General features: G+C 27.5%; 1 protein-coding gene across 2 annotated transcripts in view; it reads left to right on the top strand.

The window, feature by feature from the left end:
• Positions 1 to 1,039: 1,039 nt before the first annotated feature.
• The window catches only part of LOC129988901 (tumor protein p53-inducible protein 11-like), an 83,896-nt gene continuing 67,301 nt past the window's right edge, over positions 1,040 to 17,634 (top strand). Inside the window, exons 1-2 of one of the 2 annotated variants that reach the window (XM_056097185.1) lie at positions 1,040 to 1,211; positions 12,929 to 13,023. In XM_056097185.1, coding sequence (XP_055953160.1) covers positions 12,965 to 13,023 — 59 coding nt within the window. In that variant the 5' untranslated portion in view covers positions 1,040 to 1,211; positions 12,929 to 12,964. Of the gene's footprint in view, positions 1,212 to 9,638; positions 9,658 to 12,928; positions 13,024 to 17,634 lie in introns of those variants that run through there. The other variant, XM_056097186.1, reaches the window with a different exon arrangement.

The following is a 17,634-nucleotide window of genomic DNA, read 5'->3' as shown; positions in this document are numbered from 1 at the left end:
ACAATATGTAGTTGTCCAAACAAAACAAAAAAACTAGTTAGATCCGATTACCTCTAAAAGGAGTTCTCTCCCCCAAGTTTTCCTACTATACCAAGAAGAGAAAAAATAAAAAAATAGAATGTTTGAAAAAAGGAAGGTAGATACTATGATATCTCGAAAGTGTAGAATTCCTCATACCTAATAAAGGTATGCATTAGTATTGAAAGATCTTATATTTTCTGTATTCTCTGTTATTTTTATAACTACGACTTTCTTTACAGATGTATTGACTCCAAGTTTTTGTCGAAACATTTGCATTTCAAAATTATACAATTTATATCATTATATATAGACTGTAAATTGGCAATTAATGATTGATCATGACAGCTGATTGTATTCATGTATATTTCCCACTGAAAGTCGCTGAGCTGCAACTGTCCTTCGAAGAACGGTAGTCAATAAAATTTAGAAATTTGAGATTTAGTTACCTTATTCATTCTGCAAATATATATTATTTTTAAGATATATTTAAATCATGTAATTCACTTGTAAAGAGGCGTTGCCATTCATAAAAAAGAGTCTTGAGTCACAAAAGCTGCAAAATCGCAATTTTTTTTTTCTAGTCATCGTGCTAAAGAATGCCATCGAAAAATTAGCTACATTACTTTGCTATTATCATTTAAGATATGTAAGATATTTTATAAGATATTTTTATGTAGGTAAGATCTTATTCATTTTTACTTGATATTTCCTATCACAAACTTAATGTTCCGTATTCGATTTTAGATTTATAACTAAAATTTTAATTATGACCTCTATGCCATTCATTCGCAAAGTAATTATACTTTAATATCGTATCTTGAATATAAAATACACCAAATATATAATGGAAAAGTTTGCACAAAAATCTCAACAAATCAAGCTACTACTTTAAACAATAAATCTTTCCTATCTGGAAATATCCAAAGCCCCATTCTCTTAATCCATCAGGTTCGACGATTCTAGAGCGGTTTCCTGCGCATGCGCCGGTCTCATCTGAAGGAATCTGCTTTGTGGGTCCCATCTCCTCGGAAAAGCTGGATGACGGGAGAATTTTACTCAAGGAGGTAAAAGATTCCACTCCCCACCCCCTCTTTTTTTTGCCCTCCCAAGATGGCGGGTACTTACGATGTGCTGGGGGAAGGAAGTCAATGAAATATTAACACTTCGATAATCATCAAGTCCTTCCATTGGTAAGTTGAAGCAGTGCTTCGTTTTTCGTCCCTAAAATGCTCAAATTGCAAAATCGATTCGATTGTTTACGTTACCCTTGCGGTTGTTACTTTACCACCTAAAATCTCTCGCGTTTCTGCAGTTGTAAATATTGTCACTTGCTTGGATTGAGTCGCCATGGGTTGTTTATGCAACAAAAAGCATGCAGGATTTTGGTAAAATGCGGGAAATCTTAGGGATTATATTGTGTATTGACAGAAAATGTATTATTTTTGGATATTTTTCTTTTGTTTTGTGTAACAGGTTTTCCTCGGGAAATGATTTAGAATGAAACAATAGGGGTCTTTATTTTCGAGAGATTTTTCTGTTAACATTGCATTTGCACAACGAATTTTGAATTGAATCCATTCTTTCTCAATAATATATTCTTAGAAAATTAGAAAATAATATGAATCTTTCATTTTGATATTTTGTTGATAAAACTTAGCAAAATTTCAGCTATTTCAATTTATTTTGCACCACGAAATTCTTCAAGAAAAATCCCTTTCTGTCCTTCATTAAAAATCTCTGATTTGGAATTAGAGTATTATTTTATTCATTTAATTTTTTCCATGATACTTTAGAATTATCTTCATTTATTTCTGTGAACAGATTTTTAAAAAATAACACTGTGAAAACTATAGGATATTTTATTTCCAATTAATTTGAAACAAAATTTTGCAGTCATATTTTTAAATTAACAAATTTGAAGCTATAACAATTTCTATAATTGTGTAACGAAAATAACTTCTATTTTCATTTGGAATCTTTAATTTCAAATTTTTGTTGTAAAATATCTACATAGCAAATCTAGAATTGTGTCAGTTTTTTTCATACAATAGATTTTTTCTTAGATGATACTAAGAAAATAGTAGGAATGGATGTCTTTGATTTCAAATTTGAGATTCTGATGTTATATTTGAAAAATTTTGAAATGTGTCCATTTGTTTTATATAACAATTTACTCAAGGAAATAATATTTGGGAAAATAACAAGATTCTCTGGTTTCAAATTAAAGTTGAAATTGTTGTTGACATGCCTTAGTAGAATTTTCATTGTTCTTTTATTTCATATAACAGACTGTTGAAAAAAACTATCACCACTTTTAATGGAAATCTTTGATTTCAAATTTTAGAACTAGAACCTTGTTGGAAAAGAATATTATAAGTAAATTTTAAATTGTTTATTTTATGCATAGTTATTTAGAAATTAAAATACTGGACTGGAAAAATAATAAGAATTTCGTATTTTAAATTTTAGAAAGAGATTTTTGTCCACATAATATTTACCAGATCATCAGTAATAATTGTGAGTAAAATTATTTCCATTTATTTTCTATAAACTTTATGGAAAATAAGAATGGAATTTATATGAACTTTACAGAAACTAAATAGGAAATTTATATAAACTTTATGGAAATTTAACATAATTATTTATAAACTAAAGTACTGGATTCGAAAAATAATAGGAATCTCATATTTTAAATTTTAGAGCAAAATTTTTTGTTCTCGCTCTAAATTGCAAAATAGTTGCTTTCTTTCATTTTATATAGCAAGTTATTATATTAATTAATAGACAAAAATTGTTTTGTTTCAAGATTTTGTCGATACAATTGTTAGTAAATTTTGAATGACATAAATATTTATTTAAATATTATCAATTTAAACAAATTAATGTGTCCAAGTCAGATTCATATTGTATATTTTAAATTAAATTCCCCTCCAATTTTATTGTTCCGTAAAAATTGAATCTATTCTATCGATTAAAAGAATTGTATTTTTTCACGTTTTTCGAATTTACTTTTTATCATATTTTTATCGTTTTTCTAAAGAAATGTCATTGGATAAACTGCAATAATTACTAGTGTCAAGATTTTCCTAACATAACCATTACTTAAAGGATTTTGAATGAAACTCTTGTAGTTAATTAAACATTTAGAATTTTTATTAACCATTTCCCTATTATCTTATACCAGTAATATAGTTTGAGAAAACTGGTTCTAGGAAAATGGTAGGTAATTGTGATTTTAATTTTCAAATTTGTTAACAATGTAACAAGTGTAAGAATGTTAATAGAACATACTTATACACTTAAAAAATTGACTTTCTGTATATATCGTTCCTGATGAATGGTTTTTGGAAAATCTTAGAGGTAATTTTATGATTTTGAATTTTTTTACTTGGGATATTTATTGGAATGACTTTTATTCAAAACATTTTAAATAAAGCATTTTGATTAATTAAATATTCGATTATCTTTTGAATTATCAATTATGTTACAAATTATCCTTGGAAAAAAGCCAGAAATATGTAGTTTAAATCGCTGAAAAGCACAATACTAGAAAGAAATGCTAAGTTACAGATAATTTAATTTTCAAATACCATTTTCCATATTCGTTCAAATTTAAAACGTATCTGTAGCTAATAATGCTCATTTTGTATACCTATATCTATGGAATTCACTAAAGACGAAGACTAAATTCGGATTTATATTGTTTCTCTTCATTTAAGTTCAAAATATTATATATCTTCGAATTTATAAACTTTTGTGTTTTTTTTTACTGTTGATTACGGAATAATTTTTTTTAAATGTTTCTTACATACTTTTTCCAAGACCATCATTTGAGAAAAACCATGTTAGGAAAATGGTAAGATTATATTTCTAAATCTCATTTCAAGATTTTGTTAACATTACATTCTTACATAAATTTTCTTTGAATTCTATTTTATTGGCGATTTTCCTTTCGTTTTGTGGCTGATTGCTTGAAAAAAATGCCCTAGATACAAGCAATAGGATTCAATGGTTTTAACTGCAGATTTCGATGACAAATCTTTTATTAACAAAATTTTCAATAATACATTATATTCAATGCTACTATTGAACTAACTATTCTCATAATTAAGTAAATGAGAGGCGCATTGAAACTTATTATTCCGATATTCTTTTGAGGATATTAACTAGTCGCTAAGTAAATATTGAATGCCATATAATTTAATTGTAAAAATTATTTTTTGTTGCTGTTATACTAACTGTGCGTGGAAGCATTATTATAGATTCGTAATAATATTTACGAATTGATTACAATAATAATATTACAATATTGATTAATATTGATAAATCAATATTAGAATATTGATTTAATATTAAATATTAGACTATATTATATTGTCTCTTGAATAATAGAATAAATATCAAATCCTGATAAGAATATTAGGATGTATATTTCCAAATAATATATTTTTGGGAGGAATTGCTTCATTGGTAAAGAAAAATCTTCATACGGATCATTTACTAATGCATTTTCAAGTGACTTTTTTTGTCCTTTTAATCTTTCTAAAAGCTTTCTTTCTTTTTCTTATTTTACATCAAACTCTTTCAGTTACTTTTATTCTGTTTCTTTCGATATTTTTCCCATCTAGTCGATTTTCATATTTACTCTACTTCCTATCCCTCCTAGAAGATTCGACCAACAGGTCATCGGTTGAATAAAGTAAATCAAGAAAGGCAAACTAGATACACCCTTTTCGTCAATACTTATTATGTTTTATAAAAATAGAGGAATAACTAGGAGTAGGATGAAAGAGGGACAAAAAAATATTCTTCTATTGTGGTTGTAGAAAATTATGAACCAAAACAGGAATAAGGAATAAAGTAGTTATATAAGGAATAAAGTAGAATGAATTGCATTTTTACTTTCTCGTATGCGAAATATAGAAACAAAATATTGTAATCGTTAAAAAAATTCGAGGAGATTTTAAAGAATCTACTCGTTTCCGACCTCTACATGTTCAAAAAACATATTTTTAGCCTTATGTCTGTCTCTCTGTGAACACAATAACTATAAAATGCTTCTAGCTAAACTGATGAAATTCAGTGTATATATTTTACACCAAATTTGTAGATTTCTATTAAAATTTAAGCAAAATACAGTTACAGAAAAGAATATCTGCCTGGCTGTTCCAATGCAAGTAAACAAATACAAAATGAACTGAGTCAGCTAAACAAAATTGAATGCACAGATTAAACATGTAAAATGTAGATCCATATCAAATTGGAAACCAACTTCATCAAGGAATGAAACCGTCTGTTGGTCTGTACGTTCATATTCATTTAAACGCGATAATTAAAAAACGCAGTGACTTAAGTAAAAGAAATTTGGTATGTGAATTTGTAGCTAAAAGTTCAGCTCTGTGCAAAATTTTTGTTTCAATTGGTTGGAAAAAACTTGTCTAAAATATAAATTCGATTTTCGGATACTATCAACAGCAGGCCATAATGAGTAACCCTCCCCCCCCCAAAAAAAAACGTACGTTTACATTTAAATAACAAATCTTCTGCCTTTGGAGACGGGGATTGAAGAAGCATTGCAAGTTGACTATGAATTTTATTCATCTTAATTACTCGCTTACGATACGCTTCTGTTAAAACTGCACTTGGACTATTTAGCAGAATCGTAACTCCTTTTACCAATAATGTGGAACTATGTATTTGTAATGAAACTATCCAGATTTCCTTTGTCCACCATTGTGGGTTCATCAAGTTCGTGATGCCAGATTGAGCGTGCACAAGGCCTTCATACATACACAGTGGTGGATTCTTGACTAGGTAGGTCTTTCGACTAGTTTAGGCAGCTATCCAAGATCAGTGAACTGAGAGAGTGAAGTGAGCAGGTCAATTCACAGATGTTACTAGCCTAGATGCCAGATAAATGAATTTATCAAAAATAAAAATCCTATAAATTATAAAATTTTAAGTTTATATTAACCCCTTGACATACGAATTTATTTTACTTCCTAATAAGATGACGACGCATCCTATTTCGGACATTTATTGTTATTTTAATTTTTATAATAATGTAAGTTGCATTTGTGATATTAAAGCGTTTCTAAGTGATTTTTGCATTTTTATACATTTAATTCTGTTGATTAATTGCCTACTTAACTAAAAATTCAGTAATTCGATGTGCCTGTCAGATACGTCATTGTATCCGAATGGCATCCGATACATCGGCAAGCATAATCGGTCACTCTTATCAATTCCATTAGGTTCACTTAGTAATTACATTGTTTCTAAACACTGTTTTCTTAAATAAAAGTGTATAAAAAAGCATATTTTGTGGAGTCGTAAGTTGTAATAAATAAATAAATATAACCAAATACATATTGACAAAGTCAGTAAAGTAAAAAAATTAGCCGAAAATAAATAATTCCTATGTTGATTAAGTAATAAAATGTGAAGAAATACAAAGCTTAATTGATCAATTTATTAAAAGAGGAGCTTCATAACCTGCTTAAATCTGCCACCACATATACATAAATATCTTCTATAGAATCGGATCTCGAAATGCGATTTTTCGATAACAATATTAAACTAGCGTATCACCACGTCTGCTGTAGTTTAAAATGTTAATTATATAGCGATGCATAATTTATTTTGTATAATGCTAAAGTAAAATAACAGATATGATGTGAGTCATTTTTGTAAGTCAAGCCCATTTTATCAGCGTGCCATTGTTTAGAAATTGAGATTGAATATTATTCGTAAATTGCAACACATATAAAACAAAAAAAAATTCGTTCAGGCATTAAATATTGCGCCTAGAACTGCCTTAACTGGCACGTAATTATTTTTAGCGTAGTAAGTGGTCTTTAAGAAAATGAATTTCTAAAATTTTAATAAGATTTTTAATTAAAATTAATCAGAATTTTAACGTTTTCTTCTCTAAGTAATGTCATAACATATTATTGCATAAATTAGTTTTCGTCACTTTAAAATTCAAAAAAGTAAATTTTTAGTGATATCAATTTTATTTAAGAGCAATTTTTTCTAAAAAAACACTTAAGTATTTCTAAACATATTCCATAGCAATAATTTTCATTGCCTTAGATATCGCGTCTATAAAAGAAATTAAATACATATTTTGCGAGTACTTTATTACTACTGTAATAATTAGGAGCAAATTTTAAAAAATTATATAAAGACATACAAATCAAGACTGAAATATTTAATACTTCGAATCTTCAAATTATAAAAGTTCAAAAACGAAACATAGATTATACGAAAGAGGAAATTATTAAAATCATTGTAGAAATAAAAAGGCTAAACTAAACCAAAAAAGATTTGAAATACAAATAAAACTACAGTTAAATCATTAATAGTTGGTACAGCATCAATAGTTATTTCATGAAAGCTTAGCAGCTTGCAAAAAGATAAATTTATTGTATTTGAAAACAATTCAATTTCACACACCGAAGAAAAGCGCAATGAATACCTAATCGTGTATGAAGGACGCACTTCGCTTTTCTACTCATCTGATACACAAGATTTATATCTATCTTAGACAGATCTACATCTACAAATATAAAAAAACTAATGTTTTATGTATTATAAGAAAATCTGCAGTTTTAATCCGATGATGATGAAATTTGGCGTGCGTTCTGTTCACTACTAGAGGAAAATCACTCCGCTTTTCAAACTCCGAAAGTTGATTCAAATATAATTAAATTAAAAATTGAGCAGTGTTTTGCTGTTTTTCAGCCATAGCTTTCAACCAACGGAAGTAGTTTCCCCAAAATTTTCTTGGATATTCTCTAACAAATTCATCTTGCCTGAGAACGCCTTGCATGATATTGGAGTACAATACTTACAAAAACTTTTGGCTTTAATTTAGTATTTTTTTCTGAATCTATCGTGTCATCTTTGGCGAGTTTTTTGACGATTCATTCCTGTCATGTGATTAATACTATCAGAGAATCGAATTTGTGATTTAGAAATATTTTTCAAAATCAATTGTAACAAGATTAGACACAAAGTTAAACTTGTAATCACAAAATCCAATTCCAAATATGATATATTTAAGTCACTGAATTTTCTATTCATCGCGTTTACATGTTTCCAAAAATACAGATCGTCAGACAGTAGACCCATAGTTGGACTTGGATCCAAATTTGACAGATGTCTACACCATAGATGTCAAATTTGTATACTGAATCTTATTTATCTACCTCTTTTCGCTTTGTATTTACCGTCTTAGCTTGTATACAAACAGCCAGACAGACGGACTTCCTCAAAACAGATTTTACTCAATTTGACAGAAATCTGAACATTTGATGTAAAGACCGTATAGGAAATTTCAATAGTCTAACTCAAAAAGTTTCTTAAATTATCTTTGTTACAGACAAACATACATACATGCAGACAGACGGACATTTTATAAAAATGTTTTTCAGGGAGGTCTAAAACGAGGAGATTCATCGAAATCTCTAGTTCGAAATTTTTGATGATTACTATACTTTCTCTATACTATATATTCGAGAAAGTAAAATTATCTCAAAAAAATGAAATTAAAGCTTTATAAAATTATTTTTCTAATGGCACTTGTTTTATTTCTGTACGATTTCTTTTAATTTTATAATTTATTATATTTCAATTTGATATTCGATCTGTTGCATTATTTTTTAATGAAATCCAAACTAATGTCATTGCATTCAATCGCCTGCTTTTGCCAGCATTGAATTTTAAATTAAAAAAAAATTTCTTTTCTGACCATTCATTCTGAAGTAGAATTTTCATTTCCGACATTATAATATTTCATAGTATGTTATTTTTAAAGTATGCAATCCGTTATTTTATAGATCAGATCAGTTATATCGTGAAATAACTAGATAATTTTATAAAATAATCGATGAATAATTATCGCTTATTTCATGAAATAATTCTATATGGCAACAGAAAATTTGTAGTAGAAATGTACCATTAAATTCCTATTTTTCAAATTTTAAATAAGTGGAAACATGTACAGAGGAAATTTTAAATAAATGTATTCTAAATTAAAAGTCAGAAAAACCAATATTTTGGGTGAACCAGCTTGTTGCCAAAGTTGGCAATTCAATTATAAATTAGAATCAATTTTTATACGAAGTTTTATTCCATTGTAAAATTAAAAATAAATCATATAATTGGAATGATTTAAATACTCTTGTATTATATTCGAAACTATTTAACATCCCATATTAATACGCTGCCAACGATTCAAATGCTGCCAACTTTAGATGTTAGTTTTGAAAACGATATACCTAATTTGAATCAACATCCCAGCACGATAACAAAAGTGTGATTTGCATTTCAAATGTAATAAATTCTTAACGCGTATTTATGTTACAGAAATGTTATATGAAGAATAGTTTGAATGCTACGAACAGGGCAAAAAATATTTGCCAGCACTTCATCATTGGGTTTGAATGAAGTAATTTAGCATGCATTGTTCTAATGTTCCAAATGCAACCTGTTTAATGTAGATGTAATCTCTTTCGATATCTACTGTAAAGTTTTGCAATGATTTTATAGTTTGTGGTAGTTTCTTCCTTAATTTTAAGATATTTACTTCATATTTAAACCTGCTAAATAACAATATTTGGACATTCAAAAGTAAGTGTCATTTTAAGCATTAAATATTTAAGATAATAAATCTGTTGATTATTTTTATATTAAGAATTTTTAAGAACCGTTTCAATTGGGATCCATTTAAGTATTATCTTCTCCTAACTAAGTTTTGTATTTAAATAATATATTTTATTATATATGATTTTTATAAGATTTATATGATTTTTACATCATTATTAACTAAGGGATAGTTAAGATATTAGCAATAACTAAGAATATCTTTATAATATAAATTCGTAATATGATTCAGTTTGCCATCTGTTTGTTATTTATTGTAATGTATATAGGAAAAATTGTTTAAATAATTAATTTCGAATATAACTTTTGGATTTAAATTGATTAAAGAAAAATAGAAATGATTTGTTTAAAGTTTCTTTATAAAAAATATTTTCCTACTTAACTGAAAAATGCAATTAGTGAATTTCTGAATTAATTTATTTGTTTATTCAGAAATTAATTTAAAAAGACAATGTAAATAACCTAAATATCCATCAATGCTTAGTGTAAAGCAAAAGACTGTATCAAATTTGAAAGTTTTTTGAATAAATACTCTAATATTTGAGGAGTGGCATTTTTTTTTTTTTTTTTTTTTTTTTTATGTAATGATAGTTTGCACAATAATTTTTCGACTTTCGAAACGATTTTATCATGACTTTCGCTTTTTACCACTGAATAATAACTAAAATAATATTTTTACTTTTGAATTTTTTATTTTATAATTATAACAATTTCTGAAAAATGTATCATTCAGTATAGAAAAATTAGCCTATCGATAAACCAATTCGGGTACAGATATTTGCTGAGAGTTGTTAATCGATTACATCCATTCAGATTACATAATATTCAACCGACTTTTTTTAGAACTTTGTGCATTATGTTAAATATTTTATTCTTAAGTTTGTCTATATAAAATAATTTAACTTTTCATAGCTGTAATTGTATTAGTTCTGATTACGAGCTTATAAGAAATGTATTAGTTGATAACCATAATAATCAGTTTGATATTTAGTTATATGCATATCGGTAAATAAAAGCTATTATAAAGATAAAATCCAGTGATTTTGAGATGCTTAAATTTGCAAATTCTTCCCAAACAGTTTTTGGGAATGTTAGAATATTATTAATTATAAAATAACATATATATTAAAATTAAAACTCAATAAATGTAATAATCATATGAAATGATTAACAACATTTTTTTAAACAATTGACCTACTCCATATAATTTTTATGTAGTACCTATGGATATAAGATCATGTTGATTGAATAAGTTTTTGAGGCAATTGTCATAGATTCACACATCAATATTTGAGGCAATTGTTCAGCCATTCAAACCATTTATGCAACAATATTTGAGGCAGTTGTCGTAGATTCAAATCCTTTATTCATCAATATTTGAGGCAATTGTTCAGCCATTCAAACCATTTATGCATCAATATTTGAGGCAGTTGTCGTAGATTCAAATCCTTTATTCATCAATATTTGAGGCAATTGTTCAACCATTCAAACCATTTATGCAACAATATTTGAGGCAGTTGTCGTAGATTCAAATCCTTTATTCATCAATATTTGAGGCAATTGTTCAGCCATTCAAACCATTTATGCATCAATATTTGAGGCAGTTGTCGTAGATTCAAATCCTTTATTCATCAATATTTGAGGCAATTGTTCAGCCATTCAAACCATTTATGCAACAATATTTGAGGCAGTTGTCGTAGATTCAAATCCTTTATTCATCAATATTTGAGGCAATTGTTCAACCATTCAAACCATTTATGCAACAATATTTGAGGCAGTTGTCGTAGATTCAAATCCTTTATTCATCAATATTTGAGGCAATTGTTCAGCCATTCAAACCATTTATGCATCAATATTTGAGGCAGTTGTCGTAGATTTAAGCCATTTATGCATCAATATTTGATCCTATTATCTTAGATTCAAACCGTTTGTGCATCACATTTATTGAGCATACTAGCTTACACGTTTTAAAACTGTTAAGTTTCATTTAATAGATTATGAATACATAAGATGAAAAATATGCTGCCGCCATTAGTTTTATGATTTTCTACCAACTAACATAAATTTCAACGAACTCTCATCAATTATTGTTTTCAACAATTCTATTTTAAGAAATAGTGTAATTTGTATTTAAATTAGAGGGAATTGTTTCCCTAAAACTTTCTCGCATACTCGCTAGTAAAAATGTTATCCCAGAGAATACCTTGCATGGCATTGGCATGCAATAATTGCGAAATATTAATCTTTGGCGTGAATTTAGCAATTTTAATGAATCTATCGTGCCATGTTTGGCGACTTATATGATGATTAATTCATGTCATGCGGTAAATAGTATCCAAAAATCGAATTTTTGCCTTATATGCATGTTTTCCAGACGATAGAAACTGACATAAAATTACACTCGTAGTCATAAAATGCCATACCCGATTTCATATAATTAAGTCATTATGTTTTTGAGTTATTGCGTTTACATATTTCTGAAAGTACAGACCGACAGACAGTCAACCCTTTGTTGGATTTGGCACAAAATGTGAGAAGTGTCTAGATTATAAATGTTAAATCTGTGTAACGAATTTTATCTAATTCTTTTCGTTTTGTAGTTATGTTCAATTATATTTGAACAATCAGACAGAATTCCTGAAAGGATGTTGCTTAAAATATGAACGAAATTTGGTGTAATAACCGTAAATCTGTAAGCGAAATTCGGTGTAATAACCGTAAATCTGTAAGCGAAATTCGGTGTAATAACCGTAAATCTGTAAGCGAAATTCGGTGTAATAACTGTAAATCTGTAAGCGAAATTCGGTGTAATAACCGTAAATCTGTAAGCGAAATTTGGTGTAATAACCGTATACCTAATGTCATCCGTCTAAAAGCGTTTTTGAGTTATCTTTATCACGGACAGTCAGAAAGACGGACATTTTCTAAAAATGAGTTTTTCGAACTCGGTGAGTTCTAAAACGTGACGATTCATCAAAATCTCGAGTTCGAATTTTTTGACGATTATTATACTTTCTCTAAACTACAAATACGAAAAAGTAAAAAAATCAACAAAAAAAAAAGACTTTTAATTTTTCCGAGTAGTTATCAACTGACAAAATATCTTATAATTAAGAAAGTATTGAATTTATTTTTGATTATGTTGCGTAATTTGGTACTCTTTTTTAAATGTTTTCAGAATTTACAGGAATTTATTAAAACCGTGATCTTGATGTATTATTGCGTTTTATGTTTTCAGGGTCTTCTGAGGATAGTAACATACAAAGAAATGTAAATGCCTAACTTCGCTTCAATGGAAACACTTAGTGAACCTGAAGTATATGTCCCTTACAGGTGAGTTAATTTCGATTCTTACATATAAATTCACTTCTCAATATATAATGTAAACATATTTTTTAAGCAGATACGTGGCCAATGAGAAGACACATTTTAGTTTTTAACTTCGATTTATTCTATCACGGGAGGCATATGTACAAGAAGCGATGATAAAACTGACGTCCATTTATATTACGATACAAGTGCAGAAGAGACAGAAATTTTCCTTTCAGTGGTTTTTACCATTAGATTTTGATAGGGATTTCTTTGACACGTTTCGATTTTAGAACGGAAATCTTTATCTTTCAAAGAATATTGCAAGCATTATGGAGTTTTTTATCCCTTCACTCGGAGAGTGGGAAAGAAAATGCTGAGACCAGCAATTTTATAGAAAGAGTGTAGAATCAATTAAATAAAAGTGGGAATTCGATCATGAAATAAGAGAACATTTTGGAATATAGTTAATACGAGCTAAATTGAGATAAAAATTAGGAAATTAATTAGGATTTAAATTTGATTTATATACACACAAAGGGAGAGAGATATATAAATGGTTACAATTATCAGATGAATATTTACATATGGTTGAAAGTAAAGCAAGGTTGAAGGCAAATAATTTAAACAAGATGACATATAATTCACTATTTTGTAACTTCTTGAAACCAATAATAAAAATAAGAGTTTTTAAAAATATTTTTATTAATATAATAAAATGTAGAATACAGTTTTTTTTTTCCTTTGGGGTGGGGGATCACAAAAATATGAACATGAAAACAAAATCTTAAAAGTTTGAGAAGCTGAGGAAAACTCTCTAAGTAAATTGGAATTTTAATCATCTTCTTAAAGTATTTTAATTGTTGATAAAGGATTAGGAATTTTCTTTTTATTACATCAATTATAGCTTATCTTATATATTATATTGCTTTTTAGATCCTTATGATTTACAGAATTTATTTTGATACACATCTTTTTAATATAAATTTTTGAAAAAAATTATAAAAATATTATTTTGCTCTACATTTTTATGGGAGAATATCCGCGATAAGAACTACTCATCTGCAACTAATGAACGTATTTCGAAACTTATTGTTTCGTATGAAAATTTATGAATCCTAGATACCTAATATAGAGTAGTCAATCCTCTTCGCCTCCATTTTCGAGAGATTGTGTAAAATAATACAGAGCCTCCAGTCTCAACAACTGTATCAATTTCGCCAATTTTTGTAACCAATTAATTTTACTGTTTTTTTCTGTATAATTAAGCATGTTATCAAAGTTAATCGATAAAGTAAATTAATTAATAATACTAGCCGCCTTAAGAGACCATAGAAAAGATATGATAATTGATTGATAATTTTTACTTGGAAAATAGCGAAATTGCCCCAGTTTTTAGAGGTTGCTGACACTAAGTTCTATTTTTCTGTACTTTTCGAAAATGGAAATGGAGGTGATAGAATGATTCTTGATGACGCTGTTTAGGGGGGGATGAGCTTTCGTATACAATAAAAATAATCGAAATCGATGTAATAGCTATTTTATTCAGTTGTTGTGAACGGTAAACGCTATTAAAGTTTTTATTTTCGCACAGAAAGCTTCAATGAAATAATATTTTAAACGGTGGCTGAGAACAGGGTACTAATAATGACATATCTAGATATTATTAATTTTCCTAAGAAGTAGAAAGTGGCAAAATCAGTGTAGTTTTTGTGGCTTGGGGACTTTTTTTGGGTTCTGACCAAATCTATAAAATATTGAATTTTTAGATAAAATAAATTGATAAAAAATACTTGTGAAATAAAAATATAACAATTAAAGCCGAAATATTTTTTTAAAAATATGGAGGGGGAATATAGGGAGTGTTTTGTCTAAAAAAAGTTATAAAGCAAAAACTTTTTAATTTAGAATTTTTTTCAAATGATCTGCTCATAATCTTGCAGATAATCTAATGAATATATCGCCTTACTACTGATTTAATAAATAGGATATTTTTCAATTCAATCTTTAAATATTCATCTCCGATCAATAAATAGTATGAAATCTAAAATTTTCTTCAAATTATGAAGCATTGAAACAATTGTCAAATATATCTAAATCAACAGATTGCATATTAAATGTGAAACATATAGAGAAATTATTTTTACAAAAAGCATATAAAACAGGATTAAAAAAAGTGTATTATGGAAATATGAAAATCAATGCAACTTGCCAAAGAATCAAATTAAGAAACTGTTCAAGAATATTGAATACATGATATTTTTGCAAACAAAAAAATTCAACATAATCACCTGCGGATTAAGTATTTAAGTGTTATACGCACACCGGGTCACCAAAGGCAGCTAACAAAATTATTAATATTCATTAATACATTCTTCTGTTTTTATTTTAATTATTTTACACATTGTAATCTTTTATTTCCGATTTGCATTTCATTATCATAAATACTCTGGAATTCTAAATATTTTTTTCGCATTCATTGCTATGTAAAATATCATGACAATTCAGTGCAGCTCGTATATCATTCCTGAAATCTAATTAACTTAATCGATTAAATAATAATTAAAATCTGAAATCTTAAAATATAATCATTAAGAGCAAATAGGTTTACAAAATATCAATAATCCAGTAAATGAAGAAGTGCAAAATCAATTACAAAAATTTATTTTTGCAAACATGAAACTACAAGCTAAGAATATAAATTTAAAATGTGGTCTTTCCACCTAATTTGTGAATACCAGTTAAATTTTGTTACGAATTGTTTAACGAAAAGAGTTAAAATATCAGAAGCCGTATTCGAATCATTTCACTCTAAGCGAGATACAAAACAAACCTTATCATGGAAGAATTCTTGAAGGTCAAGGTTCATCTTGGTTTCCTATCGATTTAACTACAGTTGTAACCAAAATTGTGGTAACTTTTTGAAATTCAGTATTTTTGAGATTTCTCTGCTTGTAAAAAATGGGGTATTTTACACAAAATAATATATTATATATCAATTTATCCAGTTAACTGCGGAGAATATTTTTTTAAAGTCCAACAGGTACCTCTTTTTCAAAGTCAAACGGTGACTCGTACACAAGAAGGCAATATAAATAGTTGCAAGGTAAATTTTGCAAAAAATCGTAATAAAGCGAATGAGATTTCATTATTCATTTTTAGACAGACAAACAAACTTCCCTTGAATGGTTTTCGTTCAATAATTAATAGAAATCTACATATTTTATGTAAAGATCACCCAAGAGAAATTTCATTTGTCTAGATCAAAATATTTGATTTACCACATTTCATAGACAGACAGACAAAATTTCAATAATTTGTCTTTTGGATTCGGAGTAATCTAAATCGAAGAAATTCGTCAAATCCTGTAAAGCTAAGTGAAGCTAAAATTATCTCATAATATATCTTAGGAAAGAAAAGAGCTATACGTATTAGATACCTCAATAGAAAAAATAAAGTGTACCCAACTAAACATTGAGGAAATAGCACTATATTAATTTCCATATAATTTTTGCCATAATTGTTGTTCTCGCCTCATTATTTCCCTTGTAGTGCAAATATTTCATTTTTTTTATGTTGAAGTCAGTAAAACTTATTTAAACATTCAGTATTAAAAAATATTCATCTCTTAAGAAGTCTCTAAAGTTTTGGACATTAATGCACAAAATAAGTGTAAACTTTTTACAATTTACTCCCATAAGCTTTAGTTATCTTTATGAATTTCTAAATGAAAGACTGACTTAGAAAATTCACCCTAAATATATGAATACGCATCCATAAAAGTTGGAGATCATGTGTTGTACTATCTTTAATAGCGTATTATGAAATGGAAATTGCATTACAAATAATTTTTTAAACTAGGATTTCCAATTAAATATATGCTTTCCAGCTTTAAAAAACGTACATCTCTCAAAAAATTACAATTTTGGATATTACTATACAAAATAAGTGTAAACTTTTTACTATTTAATACCCCGATTTCTGGTTTGCCTTTATGGTTTTATGATTGAAATATTAACTGAAAAATTCGTCCTAAATACTATATGAATACTCCCTCATGAAAGCTGTCTATATATCATGTTTATTCTCTTTAATAGCATATTATAAAATGGAAAATCCGTTAAAAATAAGTTTTTAAAGTATGATTTCCAATTAAAGTATAAGACACCAATTTTTGTAAACCTATTACTTTAACAAAGGATTTACCCTAAACAAATCGTTTATCTAAATAAATGAAGCCAATTTAAATAAGAATCGTCAGTAAAATAACGTGGTTACACAGCTTTAAATTATGTTTAGTTATACATGGCAGAGTTTCATTACGGGAATTAACTTCATTGTATTTATTTGCAAAAACAAAAACAAAAATAGCCTGCGACTTTTTTTTATATTAAATTTCATCCAGATAATAACTTCCATCAACGTAACAGCATTCCGAATTTATTCTTAGTAGAATCCACGGTCATTTTTGACTAGTTAATATATTCCAAATTATTTTAACTTATTTATATTTAAAAAAATAAATGAAAAGGTAATAAATGAAGAGACAATTATGATTTAATGCCTCTAATATTCTATTGATTTTATAAAAAAAACACATTCTACAGGGAAAATGGTGTATTTTACCAATGATAA

The sequence above is a fragment of the Argiope bruennichi genome, chromosome 10, assembly GCF_947563725.1.
Source record: "Argiope bruennichi chromosome 10, qqArgBrue1.1, whole genome shotgun sequence".
Classification (NCBI taxonomy): domain Eukaryota; kingdom Metazoa; phylum Arthropoda; class Arachnida; order Araneae; family Araneidae; genus Argiope; species Argiope bruennichi.
This window is presented reverse-complemented; position numbering and strand designations above follow the sequence as displayed.